This window comes from Sylvia atricapilla, chromosome 3 (genome assembly GCF_009819655.1).
Source record: "Sylvia atricapilla isolate bSylAtr1 chromosome 3, bSylAtr1.pri, whole genome shotgun sequence".
Classification (NCBI taxonomy): Eukaryota; Metazoa; Chordata; class Aves; order Passeriformes; family Sylviidae; genus Sylvia; species Sylvia atricapilla.
The window spans coordinates 31,420,274-31,444,037 of NC_089142.1; the positions used below are offsets into that span (position 1 = coordinate 31,420,274).

The following is a 23,764-nucleotide window of genomic DNA, read 5'->3' on the forward strand; positions in this document are numbered from 1 at the left end:
ATGTTCCACCACAATATATCCAGTATAATCTGCAAAATATATTATTTCTAATAGATAATATTTTTCAAATAAGGTTTGATTTTTCAAACCTTATTCCAAATAAGTTCCCCGATAAATTATAACATATTTGTTCTCTCTTTCTTTTTGATAGTTTCTTTACTGAATTTTAACACTAAAAAAATTAATTTTTTTTAAACAGCCAATCCTCTATTAGAAGCTTTTGGAAATGCAAAGACTGTTCGCAACAACAACAGCAGTCGTTTTGGGAAATTTGTTGAAATTCACTTCAATGAAAAGGTACTGAAATTTTATTACAGATAACAAGTGATCATTTTTTTGCCATATAATGGAAATGCTAGACTGGCAGAAGGCTGAATAAACTTACTAGTCTTGCAGCAAATAGCCACTGTCCTACTTTACAGATTCGATTTGTATTGTGTCACCCTGAAAGAAAAACCAGAGCCACACTGTACTGTATCATTACTGGAACGCAGTGGCAAGTCAGTAGAAAAATTGCTTTCACCCACAAAAGATTAAAAATGGGTCCCTTCATTGCATATGTGAGTCTTCTCATATGAAAACTGTCTCACTTGCTGTTAGGCATTCATCCATTCCTTTAATGCACAAGTAACTGTGAGTTATGTATTAGACATAAATGTATTTCAACTTCAAGAGAATTACTAATTTCTTTATATATTTGTATGAAATTTTGTGACTTCACATAGTAATCTGTGTGTGACAGAAATCAAGGAATTGGTTTTTTGATAGCAATACTATTCAACCGTGTATCTTAAGAAAATTTTTTTTTTGTTTGGGTGGCATATGTATACATACATTCCACAATTAAGGATGGATGTATGGTTGGTCAGTATATTCATGTTGAAGACTCCAGCTGATGTTCTCTGGAGGTTACATACATGCTTCCTCATCTTTCTGACTGAGGACAGACCAACTGCAAGACTTTGTTTCTTTTCCTGCAGACTTGAAGCTCATTACCTGGTCTTGAGCTTGCAGTCTTTTCCTACGTTTCCATCACTTGGTTTATAATTTAACTTCAGAGCTTTTGTTAATAGTTTAGATAGTAAATGACTAAATTCCTTTCTGGGTGGAGGGACTTTATCTGTTCGTTTGGTTCATCCTAATAAAGATATGGAAAGGATCAAAATTTTTACTTAAAATGATGGATTCATGATCTGATGATGGATTCATGGTCTGTTCATCTACCCATCAACACTTAAGTGGTATTTCAGTTTAACTACTTCAGCTGAAGCATATGGCCCTCTGAGTATCTTCAGAAACTGTTTCAAAGCTTGTTTCAGCCTTCCGCTGCAAGATTAGTTTGTTTACTTGAGCCTCTTTTTTACAAGATATCACATCTCACTTTGTGGTCACCTTTTTAGGTCTGGTTTCTCAAAGTGATAGGAGTACAGACTGAGACATCCTAACTAAGGGAACAACAGCCTAACTGCAATCAAATTTGTCAGTTAGTTAATTCTTACTTCCTGTTTGTTATGGTCATTAAGCTCAGGAATTTCCTTGCTATTAAGATTTCTCTAGGCACAGGGATAGGCCAGATAACAAATAGTTCTCAAAAATCTGTGTCAGAATTCCTTCTCAATAAAGAAGGGCAAGTGTCAGAAATGAAATGTTGTGTCATAATCAATTTGCCTAAGATGCTGTCCAAATATATACTCTATAATTTTAACCCTTCCTTTTATTTTACAAGAGTCTCAGTGAACTGCAACTAAAGAAGGTTTTAATAGCACTGTCATCCAAAAAGTGTAAGGATGGCTGTAGCAATGCTCTTTGCTGTAACTCCTGAGGTTCTGCTATAGATTTCTGCTCTTTGAGGTGGAGAAGACCTTTTAAGAAGAGTGTTTGTATATACAATACATGAGCTGGGGAGAGAAGTAATGGTAAAGGCAATGTTGTTTTTCTTTTTTTCTAGGCTTAGTATGTATTATGTTTTTGTGTTTTTTTTTTTTTTTTTTTTTTTTTTTCCCTAGGGTTAACATGTATTAAGTATAGATAGCTTTTAATCTTCTTTGGAGAAGTTTCTATTGAGTGAGTTATGATCGGGCAAAAGTAAATTGAAAACCCGAAACTCAAATAATACAACAAATATTCAGATAATCAGAAAAATATTTCTTCTTCCTAGAACTCGGTGGTTGGTGGATTTGTGTCACACTACCTTCTGGAGAAATCTAGGATCTGTGTGCAAGGCAAAGAAGAGAGGAATTACCATATCTTTTACAGGCTTTGTGCTGGTGCTCCAGAAGACATTAGGGAAAAGCTATATCTAAGCTCTCCTGACAACTTTAGGGTGAGTATTGTAATGCTTGTCATATCGTCATATATGAATTTTTCATGTAGGTCATATTACAATCTCTATTATCTTTGACAGACTCATTCCTATTTAAAAAAATCTTAGATCTTCTTTTTGTTAAATCTATTTGATCTTGGAATAAAGCTACCTGACATTTTTCTTTACTGGAAGAATTCCTATAATTTTTCTCTGTCTTAAAATTGAGCAATCTGTGCTTTTCCAGAAAATATACTGTTGCATACTCAGCTGTTAGTAATGTTGTTATGGGCTCTTCTAGAGATGTCAAGTGTGAATTTCTTCAGTGCAAATCAAATCTCCTGGTAAATGCCAGTCAATTGTTTGCTTGTGTTCTGTCATTTGTTTCCATCTCTCACCATTTCTTGCCTTATATTTGGCTTGGAACATCACAGAAGCGGAATTTTGTGTATTCTTAAAATACGCAGACCAAGTCTCTTGGGTTTTGAAGGGTTTTTGTAATACAACAATGTATTACAAGGAAGGAATTACTAGGACATAAGCTAAATGACTCTCATCTCTTTAGACATCCTTGATCGTAAAGGAGATGAGAAGCACTGCAAACAAAGAATTAAGTTATTGTGCTGACTGTTTTCTTTGTTGGTTGATCCTCCTACTTGGATTTCTAAATAAAACTTGGACTGTGCTTATCTGTTGCTTTCCCTTTTGTACTCAGTTCCATCAAAAATCAGCAGAGGGCTAGAAGCTTTAAATATACAAATGTCCTACCAGTTTTGTGCAAAGTGGGGGTTGCACAGGCAAGACCTAAATCAGTGCACTGGCTGTGGGGAAGGTGGGGTACCGTGGTCACCAAACAGGCGGCTGCTGCCTCTTGGCTTGGCCAAGTCAGTCTCTCCTTATGGATGAACCAGGAAATGGGCACAGAGCTGCACTTCCATTTTGTGTGCACTGTATATTTGTACTGTGGTATCAAGGTGATCTCGCTTTCTAAAAGCTGTGCCAGTATTCTAGGACAAGTTTTCTTACTTTCTCAAGGCATTCCTAGGGGTCTTCATGGACCTTACATTATTTCTTTAAATATTTTGTTTGTATCTTTTTATGTTTTGTCTTTGTCTACTCACCTACATGATGGAAATTTGTTCTGACACTTACTGGGAAAGAGCTGCTTCCATTCCCTAGAAGGAAAGCTTTTCTTTTGAAACACCCAACAGACACAATACTTAAGTACACCCAACACCATTTGTATTTGTAAAATGTGGAGCTACTTTTCAAAACTTTCTTCTTTATTCTGCAGTTGCTCTGCAGTATTCTCTTGTATGTTTTAAAGCTAAAATGTTGAACAGATTTTCAAGTATGTGTTTTTATTGTGGCTTTTTTTTTTGTGCGCAAATTGTGCACAATTTTCCATTGAAATTTATTTCTTGAAGTTAATAGATTTTTATTTCTAGAATATGCTGCCTACCTTGGGGATTTGCCCTTGGGGATTTTTTTTAAAACAGGAATTCTGCTCATGAGAGCACCCAAGGTTGTAGATGTCAGGGTCAGACTTAAAACCTTCTTAAAATCAAGTTGGTACAGGATAGTACTTAACAGCCTGAGTTGTCTTCCAGAGGACACTTTCTTGCATGTTTCATGTATAAAGAGTTTATAGTCGCACCAGTCACAGTGTGAGGTTTTTTTTTTTTTTACCTCTACTAAGATTGTAGCAGGCACTTTAATTTCCTTTAAGGATTTTACTGCTTTACTGTAAGTTACTATTTGAATTCTGAGTTCCTTGAATGCAAAAGGTTAACTCTGCATGTTAAATTATAAAATTTTAACATAGTTTTTTCTCTCCCTTAAAATAGATTATTTTTAATTAAAAATCAAACAAACAAAACCTTACAATAATTTTCATCTTTTTAAGCTTTTTAAGAATATAAATATTCTTGAAGTTTATTATCCATATTGCACTAAATTTTCATCAAGTATCACTTTATGTAGATTTTTAGAACAAAACTGTAAAAGATCCATTTTCCTCCTAAATTTGCATTTCTTTTGTCAAAAAATCAAAAGATGATTTTTGTTTTTTATTCTCATTTGCTACTTCAGTTTTCATCATAAAATAGTTCTGAATAAGCATGCTTGTGTAATTTTTTTTTACCACACTTTGTTGACTGCATGTCTGGTTCAAAATTCATAGAAATGCCATCTTTCAAGCTTCTGATGGTAGATTGTTATATTACACAAGGCAAAGTTTGATGATTGATCAGTATTTTCCTATCAGTACTATTATTTTTACAAGAAAGATACTAATAAAAAGCCTCAAACTCTAAAACTGGTTATTTAGAAAAGCTCCTGCCTTAAGTCACAGTTTTGCATTGGCTCTATTGTGCCCCTTGTCTTGAGCCTTATGGCTTATCCTGTCACAGTCCAAATTAGGGCCAGTTTGAGTTCTAAGACTCCAGCCTGGTTTCTTTAAAGTGCACTTTGTTGGAAATAGGACCATCTGAAATTTAAGGTTTTTTTTGTTTTTTTTTTTCTTTATCAAAGAAGCAAAACATTATTAAAAGATAAAGGATAACTTAATTCTCTGTACTCCTTGGCTTGCTTCCCTTTGACTGACCTTGGAATCTCCTACCCATCCATTTGGCCTTTTGGCATAGGGACACATTGTTCTGGGCGTGTAAACCAAGACATTGGCTGAACCTGCCTGACCTGTCCTCTGGATTGCAGCAGCACTGATGGCCATTACTTCTCTATTAGTTCATCCTTCCCCTGCAGGTTCCCTGGGGAAGTGAGAATTTACGTGGCCAAGGATTCTGCAAGTAGCCCTGCTGTCCTTCAGGTTTCTTACACGCCCATTCTCCAGCACAACCCATATGAAAGCATACAGCTTGTGTTTTAGGCTGCCCTGCAGAAGTTTTCAGAAATTTAGCGCCATGATGAAACTCTGTGCTGAACCTTTTCACTTTCCATCCCCAGTTTCTGGGATTGTATTACTAATGCTGTAATACAGGGATATATTGTGTTTAAAATATGCTGTGTTTTGCATTCTTATTGGCTGATAAAGTAAACTTCAGTACTTTGTTAAACACCAAGCTAGCTTTGAACAGTTGGCACTTCTTTTTAATATTAAATTTGTCACCAAGTTTCCTTCTGCTGTTAGAAATGCTTTGAAATATATTTGGGGTTTTGGAATTTTTCATGTGAATTTTAATCAGAGAGTAGAATTGTCTGTGTTCACCTATTAGAAAACATCTTTGTTCAATCAAAGAGTAAAGAATCAGTTCATTTCCTTCAGACAAAAGGCTCTGTCCAAACTTTTGGATAGAGTTCTTACATTCAGATGAGCAAATCAGAAAGAAAAAGCTGGTGATCCCATTTTGCTGAAAGCAACAGTAATTATCTAAATCTGAATTCAGTCTTATTTACTGAACAGTAAATCTGCGATTACACAACATGAGGTGGATATCAGAAGCCAGGATCTAAATCAGGCTTCTGCTTAGACCATGCTTAAAATATTCTTCAGGCTTTTTAACAGAACTATGTCTCCTGCTACCTATAGAAATATTTGGTGAGGAAAAAATAGTAGTTTCATATTACATTTAGGCCAGAAAATTAATTCTTTTGGTTCCTCATTTTGGTTATTTTTGCTGTAATCCTGGATTCCTTGAATAGGTTTAATAGAATAAAAAAGTAAGAAAATATTGTGTAACTTAATCAATATTTTTAGTATCAAAAAGTATTTTAGTTGTCAAAATCAAGAAACTTTCAATAGAAGTTTGTTACTGTTACAATTCTTTAATTTTGTAGATGTAAATATATAAATTTCCAAGGAATTGAGCACTTATGAGCACTTACCATGTTGGTTGTATCAAATGGTTACATCAGGCCATGTAGGGTAAGCCTTAAATAAAAGCATATGTTTTCCATACTTTTATCTTTAAGTATGCATTTCCACTTTTTTATTATTACAGTATTTAAATCGAGGCTGTACCAGATTCTTCGCTAACAAAGAAACAGACAAGCAAATTTTGCAAAATCGCAAGAGTCCTGAGGTATGTTTTTATCTTCAGTTAGTTTATATTGTTAAGTAATGGAGATAGAGTTGAAAGTGATTACAGTTTTATGGTGTGGAATGAAATGTTCATTTTACACATCTTTATAGGTTTAAGAGCTGCTGTATTCAGAACTCTGCATTGGAATTCAGTCCTAGAAATAGATTTTAACATGCATCATAAAATCCCAAATGGAACAGTATATATTAAATGGTTTACTTTTGATTCTTACAATAATGTAACACTTAATGATGCAGTTTGTCTTCTGTGGAAAACAAAAATCTAATACTTTTGTAATTTTCTTTCTGAAAATCTTAACTACTGGTAGGAATAGGTCAGAAGCAATGTTTTTTCTAGAGCCAATTTTTACTACGTGGAGTTTTGAAATGATGCTCCAAACTGTTCTGTAAATCAGTAGTGCAATCTTGCTTCTAGCCATGACTATATTCTCCTTCTCAGCGCACTTTAAAGGTTTTTGTTTTCCCCTTGCTATTAACTGCTAGTTATGCCAGAGCATGGCATTTCCTGGATGAAAGTCTAAAGCTTCAAAACATTTAAATCTTCTTCCCCCATCTCTGTTTATGTTTTTTTTTTAAAACTAGAATTACCAGAATTTGTAGCACTTAAACCTTTGAGCTGTTCATATGAGGATACTAAGTAATTTGTTCTGAATTATTAGTATATATGAATTGGAAGTTGTTAAAACACTTAAACTTCTACTCTGTTCTCTAATAAAATTTTAATCTCCTCACATTTGTGTAGCTGGAAGATATTTCAAATATTAATCAAATCCAAATTTGTGATTTGGTAGCAGGATAAGCTGCATATATATATGACAAAAATACAAAAACAAGTTTATTCAAGAGTCTCTTTCCACCAAGTGGCCCTGTCATCTCTTTCCTAATCTCATGCTCAGCTATGAGAGACTGTATAGATAGTTCCTTTGCTCAAGTCAATGTTGTCAAGTCTACCCTAGGCTTTCTGGTGGTTGTATTATTGTAACACTGGGCTATTTAATGTAGGCTATTTTCTATAATCAGGGATGGTGGAAAGTCAGATACAAAATACTTACTTGATATCACTATGAGGCAGTAAGCTGGTAAATACTTAATTCTTGTCAGGCATATAGGCTAGCATTGGGGAATTTTGCCTCAGTTTACCCAATCTGACTTCCATGAAGAATTGCAGTGAGTAGGCATAGAGTATCAACATTCACTTATTTTTGCTACTGGAAGATGAACCTGTGCAATCTTCTGTTATCGATGTGATTTGCAGGTGGGTGTTGTCATAAAACTTGTCCTCTGACAGACTCGAAATAAAAGACTTGATTTGAAATAAGTGTTTGTCTAAATTAAAACATACCCAGACAGTAGTTCTGAAAATACATATATGACCTGAAGTAGCAGAACACATGATACCATAATACTTATCTGTAACTGCCATATCTGTCTGAAGGCTCAAGGGATCAAAGTTAAATGATATTTAAACCTAGCATAGCTGTTTAAACAGGAAATATATTGCCTTGTTCAGGTTTTTAAATTGGAAATGTAGTATTTGCTCTGTCATTTTATAAAAAAATATTAAGATTGTTTATTTGAAAAAAAGTAGCTGGAATAGTCAATTAATACTCCAATTATTTTTGTGTTTTCCTTATCAGGAAGATGAGGTGATCATTTTACATAATTAACACGTAGTTTAATGTTATTGATGTGCCTACATGTTGTGTGAAGTGAATTTTTCAGATGCATGTGGTGTTTTGTTTTGATAAAAATCATGTTAGTTTATTTGACATTAACAAGACTTTTATTTAGCTAATTCTTTTTAATTGAAAACATTTTAATATAAGTGTAAAAATGTAGCTCAGTCTGTGCATGTTCATGTAGTTCCTTGATTGCATGCAAATGTGTTACTTTCTACTGTATAACTGGTTTATATCTAAAACAGCTTTCAATGTATTTAAATTAGAAAACTCAGCAAAATGTTAAATTTGTATTTCAGAACTTAGCTAGTATTCTTCATAGGCCACTGCAAAGAACTTTTCTGTTTCTTAATAACCAGCAACAGTTAACTAGTATATTTCTCTAAATAAGTCTGTTTAGAATAGGGATAACTCTCCTGGTTCTGATTTGTCCTGTACTCCCTATCCTTCTGTCATCCTATTACAAGGACTTCCATCTTCCTTAGGCTGCTTGGGGCTAGAAGGACTCTTTTATATTAAATGCTCCAATAGCTCCCTTAGCCAAAGTCTTCCTTCCCTCTGCTCACTATCTCATATTCCCCTGTCCTTAGCAGTCACATTCTCTCTAGCTTCTGCTTTCGGAAGATAGTTCAAAGTTTGCTTTGAAATTTAAGTTCGAAGACCATGCTTCCAAGTATCAACCATTTAAATTAAGGTTCTTGCAAAGCCTATACTGTATGAAGAACTTGAACCTCTCTACTTAGTTTGGCATGCTTTAGTATGCTTTTTGTTATGACTTATTCTTGACTGGAAATATTTGCTTACATTTAATTTAAAGCACTTACACAGAATTTTTGGTTTTTCTTGTTTTGTAGTATCTTAAAGAAGGTTCCTTGAAGGATCCACTGTTAGATGATCATGGAGATTTCAATAGAATGTGCACAGCAATGAAAAGGATTGGACTGGATGATGAAGAAAAACTTGACCTTTTTAGAGTAGTGGCTGGTGTCCTTCACCTTGGAAATATCGATTTTGAGGAAGCTGGGAGTACTTCAGGTTAGATGAAATATAAATTGTTTTTTGTAAAAACACTGAAAAACCCCTTGATTAGAGACGTTTCCTTTGCATGTGAATAACTGCTTTTGAAAGCTTCTTTGTGTTCATGGGTAATTCAGTCTTAATTCACTCCATTTTGAAGTCAAGTTTACCTGTTTTAAAGTTGTACTTCTTTACTTGTACTTCTTTAAAGCAAATAGCCTTGCACTAGTTGTGCAAGAAATTGTTCAAGAAGTGGTTCAGTGAAAAGTCTGATGTAAAGAAAAGAGCCATTTTGTGTCTTAAAACAGTAGTTGCGTTTTAACGATAGTTTTAAAATCCAACTTCTCTCCAATGTCATTAAAATTTCTTGAAATTAGAAATTAGCAACTCCATCTGTAGGGAAAGGCATTATGTCCTTTGGCTTCCAAAAATAACATCATGTTAGTATTTTGAGAGGTGAAGAAAAAAAAGTTACAGCAAAAAACATAGGTAAATATAACTTCCTAATTTTAAGACATTGCACACAAGATGAAGCAGTACAAGTGTAGTTGGGACTTAATTGCAGAATGTGCATGAAGGTTGATGAAGGAGAATTAATGATCTGGGAATTGTCCTTATTACCTTGCTACTGAAATCAGCCGCTCTAAATTGAGAACTGCTGTCCATGTATTCCTGAAGGACTGATTCCTCTGGGTCTGGATGTACTACAAATACAACTATACTAGAAAAAATAAGTATATAGTTCTATCTGGAGTTGCAAGATTAGTTCCTCTTGGTCCTGCTTCAAGGAAGTAGTGCTGTTGGTGCAGCTGTTTGGAAGGCAGACCAAAGAACACTTTAAAAGGTGTTCTGAATTATTAATTAAATGAGTGCTAACCTTACATGTTCACTAGCTCCTGACCCCAAGTACAGAATCAGCACAGTACTGTACAAAACATTCTGTTCAGAGGAGATAATGGGTGGGCTCTAGTCCCATGTGCCAAATCAGGGCCAGTGCTGAATTCAGACTGGGTAGCTTAGGGTTGGCACAGAGGTGGGTTTTTTGGGTTGTGTTTTTTTTTTCCTCTCTCTACTCTGTAGATCAACCAGTGTCAGTTCATGCTGTTGCAATCTTCATGAAGATGACTGAAATGAAGATGACTGAAATGAACATGATTAATGAGAACGAATCTTGGGAAGATGCAGATTTAGAGATGGGTAGTGGGTTTGTGTAGCTGGAAACAGTGAGCTTTTGTTTGGGCCTTTTGTGAGTTGTGACTTAGGCATTGACAACGTGGAACAGTGAAAGAGGCACAAATGTAAGTTTGAGGAGGAAATGAACAAGAAGAGTGGGAACCACAGATGGTAAGGAAAGTAGGATTTAGAGAACTTATGTCCTCTAAGTATTGAAATTCAGATCAAATATTTTCTGGAATAAATTATGGAACTTCTAAAATGAAAATGAACTTCTAAAAGGTAAATGAATGTACTGAAGTTCTAAATTCCAAACACATGTTCTTCCCTCACCTTATGAGTCTTCACACGGTGTGCATTTGAACTGCTCCAGAGACCCTCTAAAGTTCTGTTGCTGCCCTACTGCAAGCAACAGGAAATACACGACAATAAGTGCTAGATTTTCCTGAAGTGGCTGGCAGTGGAGCTGGAGAGCTCCGCTGGCCGAGCCCTGGCGCCAAGGCAGGTGCAGAGCAGCCGGGAGTGCAATTTCAGCTGTTTACCTGGGACACGTACAGAGCCTTATCTGAGAAATGCAAGCGCCAGGAGTCTGCCCTAGCAGGCACTTCTGCTGCATAGCAAGGGAGCCTGGAGTTAGTCTGCAGGGGTTAGCACTTCTGCAATTTGGGATACTTCTTCCCTACAAGGAGCCTGGACAGCGTTCTAGAAAAACAGAATTGCACGTGTAGTTTTTGGGCGGGGTGTTATTTTTGTGCGTGTCTTGAGGGGGTTCCCTAGGCTCTGAGAGCCAGGAGGTAACCTGCAGAGGCCAAGGTCATTCCCTCACGGCTGCCCCCCGGTGTGTCCGCAGGGGGCTGCACGCCGCGCGCGCGGAGCCAGGCGGCGCTGGAGCGCTGCGCCGCGCTGCTGGGGCTGGACGAGGACGATCTGCGCGGGAGCCTCACCTCGCGCGTCATGCTCACCACGGCAGGGGGCGCCAAGGGCACGGTCATCAAGTGAGTGGCGCCGCCGGGGGGCGGGGCTCGGGGCCGGGGGGCGGGGCTCGGGGCCGTGCGGGGCGGGGCTCGGCGCCGCCCATTTCCCGCCCAGTGGCGCAGTCGCCGCCCGCTCCCGCTGAACCAGCTGCAGGGGGGAGCTGAGGTGCTCTCGGTCCAAGTGCAGCTCTCTGAAGCGCCTCTTTTAATGGTTTACCAAGCACGGGTTACACCCCCATGGTCGTACAGCAGTCAGAGTGCTGAAGGCTAGCAGGTTTACGGTGCTAAGGCACTTTGAATAAGTAACTCCTGTGCTGTATAAAATCTCCCGTGTGTCAGTGAGTACGCTGTGTGGCCAAAGAAAGTATAGCAGTCAGCCGGTTAAATCCACAGCCTGCGCAGCAACTTTGATATGCTAAAAGATTTATCAGATATGCTCTATCAAGGAATGTTAATGCAGTACCTAAAGTCTTTCAGAAGACAGTCTCTGCAAAGACTGAAGAGTTTTTGTCAGGAGGGCTGCACAGTGCTCCTGTGAGTGCTGCCCTGTAATAATTAGGGCTGGCATGCTTTAATTAGAGGGCAATATATCCACCCTTCTTAACGTCTGAGTGATCAGCGTCCTTGTGTTTGTCATATTTAATTATCCTGAAATCAAGTTTCAACTTTAAAAACACCCCTGTAAATGGTAACCCAGAAATGTGCTGCTTTTTGCTGGTTTTGGTAAACATACATTTAATCTTGACCGTTTATAATGTTTCACAAAAGCACATATGGAAAGTGTGTTATTTTGGTGGTGACTTTTTTTTTCCCCTCCTCTAGCTATTTTCAAGGTAACTTCCCAGGTACAGAAGCAAGATAGTGATTTCTTTCTGTATGCACAAGGAGAAGGAATAAGGGCAGAGAATATGTGTAAATATGGTACTGGTGATAATATTTCAAAACCATGAAATTTATGACTCTTGCAAAACTGAGTTTTATGAAAGTGACAATGCAGTTACCTTTTATTTATGAAAATCCTCTAGCTTCCACCACAAGTTTTCTCTTGCTGAGATTGGTCCTAGCGTGCATACTGTCAGGGATGCTAGCGAAGATGCCTGCAGCTGAACTGTGTGTTTAAACATTTCAACTCTGTTGAGTATTTTCTCAAGTTTGAGGAAACATCACATCAAAAGCTGAACTTGGACTAAGCAGTTTTGAGCACATTAAAAATAATTCTTAGCGTTCAGCTAAATGTATCAATCTTTTAATTAGGAAGCTAATGAACTTTCACTCCTTGGAAGAATACACATGTGCTTTTTATTGACTTATGGAAACAATCAGATTGTTTTAGAGAATCGGAAATACTTTATTCACATTACACCAAAAGTTTAGTATATGAAACTCATAATTGTCTGTATTAATGGGGTTTATTTAATTTTCTTGCATATTTTGTCTTTGGAAATTTATTATGGAAATCATTATTATGGAAAAAGTTCTAATGCAATGACAAATGGTATGTAATGTTGGGGGGAGTGAGGGAGGGTGACGTGTTATTCTGCATTCAGTTAAAAGCTCAAGATCTAGACCTCTTAACTGTGTATTCAATAGACCGTTTCTGGAGAGTAGATTCTTCTCTTCTTGCCCAGTATAAATTCCTCCTCTGTCTCATCCACCAGTTACTAGAAATTTGGGACTTGGAGTAGCCGTCATCTTGCTGCCTTGTCAGATGATATGGAGTATTACAAGTAATTTTTTCCCTTCGTTACACGCTTAATGTGTAGGAAGATGTTGGTCTTGCAGGAAAAAGTGTTTCCAGTGAAAAATATTGACTAAGTTTTTACTATTTGCTCTTTTCCTGACCATGCCTAAATTGATAGCAAAATCTTTGATGTATTCATCCAGGAGAAGCTTTATCAGTATTGTAGGTAACATTAGAGTAGAAAATTAGATATTACGCAGTACAGATGGCATTCATAGTAATGCATGGCAATATGCAAACAAAACATTGCAGATTTTGAAAGTCAATAACATTTTTTTCCTTATTCAGGTTGGGATGCAAAATAATCTCTGATCTTTCTCTGTTGACTTACTGCTTACCTGGTTATTCTCCATCTTGCATTTATACTTTTTAATTCTCCTCAGCTTACCACCACCCAGTTCTCTTTACTGAAATATATCTTGTGAATTTTTACATTATGAATTTTTTGAAAATAATTTTGTATGCTAATCTTGTTACTAAGATTTTCTGCTTTCTTAATTCAGTATTATTAGAGCCCATTTTTTGAGAATAACCTTAATTTCACCTTCCTTTTAAGTGGAAGCGTTAAATAGAATCAGAAGGGCTTTGAACAAATTGTGTCCATGTCAGATTCAGATGGCACCCCACTGGAAATGCTGGCAGTGAACTGCTGATTCAGCCTCTTGAGAACAGATTCCTTTTGGCTGCTGTACGTGTAACACATACCTAAGACTTATCTGCGTACTTTCGTTTTGAAAATGTTTGGTGGGACATAGCAAGCTGCCACCATTATGAGGCATACCATGTTATTGCTTCTCAAGTGACAGTGTCAAGGAAGGTTTCTCAAGTCTTCTTACAGGTTTGAGTTTACTTTGGATTAAAACTGTCAAGATTTTCTGATCAGCATATTTGTCCTGGTCCCTTGATAAGCCTGGAGTGTTATTAGCACTGTGTGGTTTCAAAAGTCTGCAAACACAAGGAGCTATGGGTTTTTGCCAGCAGATCTCATTTTTTCCATGTTCTATTTTGGGGTTGTCAAAAATTAGTTCAGCATACTCCTTACAACATCTCAATGATTAATGCATTAAGCCTCTTTCACTATCATGTTCTAAACTTGTGCTTGTAAAAGCAAACATACTCTAATAAATACACCAATATCATCTTCTCACATGGCTTACTGCATGTACAAGGATAGTGGATGGGACTATTTTAGATATTGTTAAATACACATCATTTTTTCTATGGTAATGTGGTTTAGAAACTGCTTGACTGCTATCAGTATTAGAGTTTTGACAAGTACATTGGTGTTTTGGGTTGGTGTGGTTTTTTTTTTTTTTTTTTTTTTTTTTTTTTTTTTTTTTTTTTTTTTTTTTTTTTTTGTTCCAGCGGCCCAAAGAGCTGGTAATTTCTCCCTTTCTTAGGGACCTTTTGTGTGCAAGTAGATCATGTGAGTCCTAATAGGTCACGGTGAATAAATAGCTCGACTGAAATCACTGTGCTCAGAGTATAACAAAGGCTTTGTTCTGCTGGGCACTGTGGAGCCAACAAGAAACAGTAGGAGGGCGATGCTAAATGCAACCTCTCTGAATTTTATTAAATACTCATGAGCAGTATTTAATAATACAGCTGCCTGGGGGACTTGACAGCTGCCCTGCATCTATCTGTCCTTGTCTCCCAAAATCCCATAATAATTACCTTGTTGGATGATGTTTTTGCCATCTATGTGAAGTGTGTTTACTGGGAGAAATAATGTGTTAGGATTCAAAATCTGGTGCTGCTTTTAGGCTGTAAATGTGCTAGTGTGCTTCTCTCTTGCTCAGTTTTTTCCTTTCCAAGGAGACTTTCACAGTGGACTCTATCATCAAAAACTAAATTATTTTACAGGGTGGAGAAACTTAATTTGCATCATTCCAGATCCTCCAGCTTCTTTTGCAGTACATTTTCTATCAAAATGCATTTTTTCTGGTGATGCTATTGAAGCAGTCATTGGAGAAACTTTTTCAAAAAATACTTCTCTACATTGTTTGGAACTTTAGCTTTTCTCAAATTATAGATGTGCTGCTTATATTCTTTAATTATGTGGAATATTTAACTAGGTAGGATTATTTCATACAGGCTACTTCATTTATGAACTAGTAACCATATTGGATGACTGTAACTGATGGATATTGCTTCACCTGCTCTCTCCCACAGTTGTTGTCAATCATAGGCAAATTATACATGTTTTAAATTAATTTTTTCTGGACTATAACTGGGTCTGTATGGAGTTGTCCACAGGCTAAATCTACCCCATCCATGCTTTGCCCTAGATCTTAAACTCTAGATCAATGGAAACCTTGCTGAAGAAATGGGCGTGAAGTCCAACCAGGGGGTTTCTTGCACTTTACCAAAGTGCTTAGAATTTGGCAAAATTTTTCTCTACTCCATTCAAGTAACTGATAAATGCAGGAGAGGGAAAGAAGGTGAAATGGAGGAAGGAGAATTTATCTTTTCCTGTTCAGGCAAGAAACAAGAGAAAGAAAGAGATTCATTTGTCTTTGTGCAGGCCAAAGAAAGGAAGCTACTTGTTCCGAATGTCAGTTCTGTGATGGAGTTCTTGTGTATCTACTGTCTCAGGGCATTTTCAGCATTATATCTTGGTTCTGAAGCTTCAGTTGTGCAAAATGCATTACAGGGTTACATTTTCTTTCCATGTGTGTTTGCTGCATACTCTGAAATTTAACGAGGGTTTGTGCAGTCTCTAGAATTGTACCTAATAGTGGCAAAATTTGCTGTTTTGAAAACTAGGACCATTTTGTAAATACTTGCTCTAGCAGTAAAACTGTTTGTCATGTTAAAAAAAGTAACTGAAAAACATAAATGATTTTATGTATTGTATTATGTAATAGGTCTGCAGCTGACAGGAATTAGTATTCTGATCTCTTAAACTTATCAGAACAGAATGCAAAGGTACCTTCCTTCTATTTATAAGCTGAGATTTCTGTCAGTACTCATTACTTTAAGATAAGATAGATACTTAGTGGAAGACATGATTGTGTGTTAAAGCTAATTACTATCAAATGTAATGTAGCTTCAAGTGTCCTTTGGAAATGGAGACTCTGGTTCCATGCCTTACCAGTGACAGTAGAAAGTGATCTCCATCACTCTCATGATTCTGCATCAAAATATTATCCTTGAAGAAATAAAAAAATAGTAATTATTAGTTACTTCAGTGCTCATGAATTCTGGGAAGTGAAGGAAATGATGCAATATGGGTAAGCTGTTGTTGTGGTTGCCAACTCCAGCTGGCAACTCAGCCCCTCGTAGCCACTCACTTACTCCCTGCCAGTGGGATGGGGAAAGGTAAAAATGAGCAAACACATGGGTTGAGATAAAGGCAGTTTAACAGGTAAAGCAAAAGTTGCACATGCAAGCAAAGTAAAACCAGGAATTCATTCTCCACTTCTCACTGGAAGGTCAGTCTTCAGCTCCCCAGGATAGCAGGGCTACATCAAGTGTAGTAGTTACTTGAGAAGACAAAATTTATAAAAATTTTAACTCATAACATCATTCCCCTTTCCTTCTTTTTCCTCCAGCTTTCATTGTGAGCATGTTGCTCTATGATAAGGAATGTCCCTTTGTTCATTTGGGGTCAGCTGTCCCATCTTTGTCCCCTCTCAGTTTCTTGTTCACCATCAGCCTCCTCACTGGTGTGATGGGGTAAGGAGCAGAAAAGATGTCAGAGCAAAAACTAAACTATACTTTGTATTCTAACAAAACAAATGATAAATAAATAGTTGAAATATTTTTTGTAGACGGTGATGTATATATTTTAAATATCTTTCTCTGGAAATTGTCAGTAGAGTTTCTAATTATCTAATAAAGGTTTATGTAAATATTGGAATCTCACTTCTACTGATGGTAGCAAAACATTAATCTTTTTTACAGGTAAGATATTCCAACTTGGCAAGATTGTTTCCTGCCTTGGCCTAGAGATTGGGGAGGTGGTTTAGGTCCTAATTTACAGTATTGGAAAGGCTGTTTTTAAGTTTAGAGTCTCATCTTAGCATTCCACAGTAAGTATTCTGAAAAATAAGATCTGTATCTTGATTTTTTTTAGGGTACCCTTGAAAGTGGAACAAGCAAACAATGCTCGTGATGCCTTGGCTAAAACCGTATATAGTCATCTGTTTGATCATGTAGTGAAAAGGGTAAACCAGTGTTTTCCATTTGAAACTTCTTCTTTCTTCATTGGAGTTCTAGATATAGCTGGTTTTGGTAAGTATACTTAAAATAATTTCTAGCTGTCACTCTTTCCCACCAAAGATTCAATAACAAGTTCTGTAATGAAGAGTAGTAGCATTTTCTTTCTGGTATTGATGGTTCTCATAAAGCCTTTGCCATCCTTGGCTCACTGAAGTTCAAAACAGGGCATGTTTTATGATGTATTCTAGTCCTGTCAAAGTTGTCCAGGGGAGCAGCCTTTGATTTTCAGGTCTTTAGAGCTTTGATATTCTGTGCCAGCCTGTTGTATCATAGATGCATGAAGATGCTTTCGTTTAATTTCACTGTAGGGTAGCATCTTGCTTTGGTTTGCTGCCAACTGTCTGTCATTTGTCTTAGAAATATCATCTGCTGCAGTATTTTTACATGTCTTGTGTACAACTTGGAAATCTTTTACAGATTTCAATTTTGCTGAAATAAATGGCTATGGATCTGAACACATCTTTAAATATTAGCACTGTGAAGCTTCTCTTATTTACTATTTAATATAAACTCTTGGATCACGGTTTTATCATAAAAGTTTAACTTCTGTCTTTCAGAGTACTTTGAACACAACAGTTTTGAACAATTCTGTATAAACTACTGTAATGAAAAACTGCAGCAATTTTTTAATGAAAGAATTCTGAAAGAGGTATGAAATATTTAATGTTACATTTGAGGATTTAGTTTTTTACTGTTATATTGGAGGACTTTTTTTTCATGAAGAGGAACTTAAAGTGGCACTGCTTTTTGTAAGATTGCACATTATGTTGAATTAAAAAAAATCAGTTGACATACTGTTTTCAAATTATGTGACATCTGGTTGTGTCAGAAAAGAATGTGGATTTTTGAAAACCAGCAATGAGATATCCAGAGATTGGATAATTGCTAATACCTAATGGAAATAGTTAATTGAACAGGCTTATCATTAAGGTGTTGAAGTTGGAATATATTAAGCTGTGTAAGGAAATTCTCAAAGCTATGTATTGATTCATTACTTCATGTTTCTTAGAATTTTTTTTTGATCAGTAAAAAAAAAAAAATTGAAATTAAATTATCTTTTCAATTACTTTTTTGGTAACTTTAGGAACAAGAACTTTACCAGAAAGAAGGCCTGGGGGTTAATGAAGTTCGTTATGTAGATAATCAGGACTGTATAGGTATGTACTTCTTGAATTGTGAAGCTTTTTGTTACTCTCATGTGGATAAAAGCTTCAAGCAGAAGCGGCAAAATGTGCATGGCACTAGTAATTATATGGTTTTATATATAGCCTCATTCAATTCACAACCTTAAGAGTTCGTAGACATTGCTGCAGTACAAGCATTAATGCTTTCATCCTTTCCAGAGGAAAAAGTTTGTAGTAAAAATTTCTCTTTCAAGGAGTTTAATATAGAATTTAAAAAAGTTCAAAACTGTGAGTTTGTATCTAATAGTTTCAAGAGCATCAATTTCTGTGTCAGCTTTCAAGGGCTTTGGTATTTGTATGTGAGAGGTCAAGGCAATACAGTTGTTAAAAGTTGTGAAACCACCACTGTATGCTCAAGTCTGGTCTGCCTTTTCTAAAAAAAATTTCTACTACTCACTGGATCATGTTGTCAAATGGAAATATTAACCTTTTAGTATTGACATGTGGTGAAATGTGGATGAAAAGCTTAAAATTCTCCCCCAGCAATAGAAGCAATCATGGCAAAAGACCTACAATCATAGTGTAAGAAGACTTAGGCACCTTTTGGATGACTAATTTCAGCTTGAGACCAAAAGTTAAAATAAAACAATTGGTTCCTGATCTTTTTTCGTATGTTCCACAAGAATTAGAACTTTTAGTTTTGAGGAATATCCTATACATACCAATTAAGATATATAGAATTGATTTGCCATAGCTTCTTGTATTTTGTTTAATGGCTTTCCATAAGTACTTTTGTAGAGAATTAGACAGCAGAATTTAGATGTGTAATGTTCAGTGGTGATGAGTTCATATATTCAATTTTCATAAATATGTTTTTTATTAATAGATTTGATTGAAGCAAAATTAGTAGGTGTACTGGATATTTTGGATGAAGAAAATCGTCTTCCCCAGCCAAGTGACCAGCATTTTACTTCAGTTGTGCATCAAAAACACAAGGACCATTTCAGGCTCTCAGTAGGTTTATTTTTGTTGTCTGTCTTGTTTTAATGAAACAGTTCTTGGAACAGCTGATAGTAACACTTCAATTTAATGAAACTATTTTGTGAGAAATCTCATACCACCCAGTCTGCAGAGTCTGTACCTCTTTGTTAAGGACAAGTTTGGTTATTAGATTTGATGAAAAGTTCACTGAAGGCTTCAAGCAATTCTAATATCCTGCTGAAAATAAGGCTATATTCTACACTTACATTTGAAGTTTGTTAACATGTAAAGCATGAAAAGGAAGTAAACCCACATTTTAATTTAGATTGCTTCATATCAGGTGAGTTATTTTGTTGTCATTGTCAAAAATTGCTTGCTTTGGAGAACATTTGACTCATGTTTATTGTCTAGCTAGTACTTCAGAAAATAGGAATAGTACTAGGAAAATGTTTTTGATGCTTAGTTTTTAACATACAGCACTGTGTGAAAGATTAAGGCAAATTGGCTGTTTATATCTGTGAATTGTGTTGAAATTAAAAAGATGATGAAAATTGCAAGCAAAGGAAGCCATCCTTTATCATCCATTTACCAAAATTGTCACTCATTTACCTAGTGTTAAGTTTCCACTTAATCCTGCTTACCTGAATTGCTGTGCAATGAAGCATTCTGGTGGTATATGTACGATCAGCTGGGTCCTTACCCGTTAAGATTTACCATCTAAAGCCATATCTTAAACTTCTGTCTAATCCTAGTCATATAACAAGGCTATTCATCAGCTGTGCAATGAATGATACAGAAAGTGTTGATTAAAGACAAAAAACCAAAATCAACTGGCTGGTATTAGCAATCATGGTGACTTGTATTTTGAATGCAATGTATTTAAGAGTGTGGAAGAATTTGAAATTAGGATTTTAGAATATCATGGTTTCCATATCATAGAATGGTAATGATCAGTACAGTTGTCCTTACAGGAAATGTGACTCTTAACACCTAGTGTTTCTGGCAAATCATAGTGGTGTTCTAAGAATAAACTTTTTCTTAGTCTCTGTTGCAATACTTCTTTGTAATTCAACTTCTTAATTCCAGATTCCTAGAAAGTCCAAACTGGCTGTTCACAGAAATATCAGAGATGATGAAGGCTTTATTATCCGACACTTTGCAGGAGCAGTGTGCTACGAGACGGTAATTTTGCCTATGCAGCACTATATTTACTGTGTTTTGTAGAACATTTCTAACTTTTCAGTGCCTATAGTTTAAATGACAAGATTTCCTGTGATCAGAAGACAAGTTCAAATGTTGATATGTCTTAACTTGGAAACCAACTTTTTGAGTATTTGACAGAAATGACAGTTTCTCTGAACTTTTCGGGTTACAGCTTGTTTTAATGACATGTTTTGTGTATAAGCTTGTCTCAAATCTATAGGTAATGGTGTCAGTATTAAATATATTGATACACAATCTACAACAAATTTTGCATCAGAAGGTGTTTACATCCTGAGGAGAAGAATAAACTATGAGATATAAAAGTATTTTTGGTGAAGAGTACCTTTTTGGAAGCATGATTATCCTTGTACACAGTCTCTATCATACTTTGTGTTTTCTATTTCTACTGGCAATGAACTCATTTGTGTAAAAATACAAAAGACCTGAAATTGCTACCCTTGAAATACATTTCAGACTCTTGTGCTTTTCTGACTATTACTCATTGTACAAAAATGTTGTAAGATCTGAAGCCATCATCTAGACCATCAATTTTCAAACAACAAAAATTTAAGATTAAATGAAGATCCATAATGCTTTATTGTTCTGTATAACTCCAGCATATATGAAGGATGCTACTTGCAAAGAGGGATTTTTTTGTCAGTTGAAAAAAAAATGTGCTCGAACGATTTGTCTTTATGTACGTCAAAGTCATCCCAGAATAATAATGATTGCTGTGCTGGTTTGCAATAGATGCATTCTGTGAGTAATTTTAAAAATAAGAAAGTTGAAGTCTCTGTGTTACCTACATGATTTTTTCTGAGGTTGCTTAGAGTAGATATCAAAATAATAAATGAAATTGGAATTCTAATAAAATTCAAGCCAATTTTTATTTGTACTAGGTGCTCTATTTTTAGCCATGTACCTCACCATGATACACTAATAATGCCTTAGAGTGTTTTCAGGAACAGAGGAGATAGATTTGATCACATAAACTCTGCTGTCAGAGCTAATCAGATGTGAGGCCCAGAAACTGTTCAGAAGCTTGACTTTATCCTCTCCTTAGAGGGACTTTCTTAGCTTGGATCTTAAAACTTTGGGCATTACTGCCTTGTAGTACTTCTGTTAGTTGTTTGTTTTTTTCTCACTTCACTTTTGGCATTTCTCACAGTGATTTGTGGTGAGGACGCTTATTTGGCTGCATTCATATTCCTCTCTTGTGTCTTCATGGCCCAAGGAAACTTTGGAGGCCTGTGTTTGTCCTTTGATTCTTACCACCCTTTTATGGGATATCTGGCAAATTGGGATATCTCTTGGGTTGTCTTTTCAGATGCAGTTTGTGGAAAAAAACAATGATGCTTTGCACATGTCCCTTCAATCTCTTATATGTGAATCCAAGGACAAGTTTGTTCGACAGTTGTTTGAAGCCAACACTAACAACAACAAGGATCCCAAACAAAAAGCTGGGAAACTCAGTTTCATCAGTGTTGGTAACAAATTCAAGGTAAAATTGTATAGTAAAAGAGTCCTGTCTTGTAATGTACGCCAGTTTTATGTTACTTGAATTAAGCAGAGCCTAAGGTTGGGAGAACTAGCAGTAAGTGGAGATTCAGAAGAAAATTTGGGTAAATAGATGGTTTTCTGCTGTTGAATTATAAGAAACTGGTACATTGAACCTCCATGCTATGCATCTCTGTCAAAAGTGTCTTCCATAATAGTCCTTACAGAGATTATACAGTGATTTTTAGGTCAGAATCTTTCATGGAAGTCCTTATTCAAAAGGTTTTGAGATTTAAATTTGAATTCTGTGGACTTTAAAAAGTTCTAGATCTGACAAAATATGTTCTTCCATCCTATTGTAATTATGCCTCTAGAAGATGTATTGATTCCCTACCGTTTGCCAAACTCTCAAAATTCAATACATAACCTAACCACTGTTTTTCCTTTTCTGAAATATATAGTCGTGGCTTACACAGGAAGATATTCATTGTGCTGAATGTTTCCTTTCTCAATACCTGAATCTGATGCTTCTCCTCATTTTCTCCTTTCTTCTGGTGTTATAAAGCTGACCTTCAAACCTTGTCTTCTCCAAAAGTTTTCTGCATCCTTTTCTCATTCAGCAGTTTTATTTTAGCTGGACTATTCCAGCTCAGGATGGCTAGAAAGAGAACAATAGGGGAATTAAGAGATGAAAAGCAGGCACATCGTGGGCTGCAGGTAAATTTTTCCATCTCATGGATTTACAGTTGATAGAGCTGCAGCAATTTCAGCAAGAGCTCTTTTCAACACATCTGGGCCAGATCCAATGAAGGATTTGTATGCCTTCAAGTGCTGAAACAGTTTTGGTATGCTGCCTTACTTAGAGCTATCAAAAACACACCTCATATTCCTAGCTAGACTCCCTACATAGTCCCTGGGGAGCACAGGTATCTTAGATAATCCAGAAAACCTGCACATAGCAGAAGACACTGCTAGTAGTAGAAGAATGTTTCTGCATTTCTGCTCCATGTCAAGGTTTAGTACTAGATCAGGACGGCAAGATAAATTTTTCTTGCATAATCATATCTTGGGGCTACCATTTGGAACTGTTCTCTAAAGTTTCAGAGACTGAAGAACAGGAAGGATATGGTAGCAGCACACTTGATTTTTATAGCAATAGTGTTGTGCTTCAGGTCTATACTGTATTCAGTGTTCTATGGCTATTTTATTTCCTGTAGTGAGCATCAAGTTATTGGTCAATCTGATGAAGGGTGTTCTTGTTGCACCCTTCTTCAGTTGTTTGGTTAGGTAGCCAGAAATAAAATTTTCATGGGGCCAGGAAAAGTAGGAGAGAGAGAGCCTAACTTGTAAGGTAGTGGTTTTGGCATTTAACTGGGAATTGGGCAGACTGCTCTCTTGAGTTTTGCTCTGATGATTCTTTTTAGCTCCTTCCTATTTCTATAGTAGTTGTTGAATTAAAGTGTAGCAATTGGTTTGATATAAAATACATGATCATCAGCTAGTCTGAAAAGTTGCATACAGATAATCCATGTCCTGAGCAAACCCTGCAGCCATAAGTCTGCTCTAAATGAAGCTAGGATCCACAATTTCTTAGAGCTGTATTTTTAAAATGAAATCAACTGGGGCATCTTTTGAGGTAGTTTCCCCTTCCTTCCCCTATCTTCTATCCTTTCAATTTCTCTCAGATTTAGCACCCGATGTTCAGGTGATGTGGACTTGTGCTTTTCCACTACCCAAGGAGAGGTGAATTAAAAGGGAGACATTTTTAAAGAGAAGCAGAAATTGAGTG

General features: G+C 36.2%; 1 protein-coding gene across 4 annotated transcripts in view; it reads left to right on the plus strand.

Moving 5' to 3' along the window:
• MYO6 (myosin VI) overlaps positions 1-23,764 on the plus strand; it is a 102,908-nt gene that overhangs the window by 47,574 nt on the left and 31,570 nt on the right. For all 4 annotated transcript variants that reach the window (XM_066315041.1, XM_066315042.1, XM_066315043.1 and 1 more), the window contains exons 8-18: positions 200-297; positions 2,159-2,323; positions 6,262-6,342; positions 8,896-9,076; positions 11,082-11,226; positions 17,025-17,182; positions 17,728-17,819; positions 18,255-18,327; positions 19,181-19,308; positions 20,362-20,457; positions 21,806-21,979. In XM_066315041.1, coding sequence (XP_066171138.1) covers positions 200-297; positions 2,159-2,323; positions 6,262-6,342; positions 8,896-9,076; positions 11,082-11,226; positions 17,025-17,182; positions 17,728-17,819; positions 18,255-18,327; positions 19,181-19,308; positions 20,362-20,457; positions 21,806-21,979 — 1,391 coding nt within the window. The remainder of the gene's footprint in view (positions 1-199; positions 298-2,158; positions 2,324-6,261; positions 6,343-8,895; positions 9,077-11,081; positions 11,227-17,024; positions 17,183-17,727; positions 17,820-18,254; positions 18,328-19,180; positions 19,309-20,361; positions 20,458-21,805; positions 21,980-23,764) is intronic.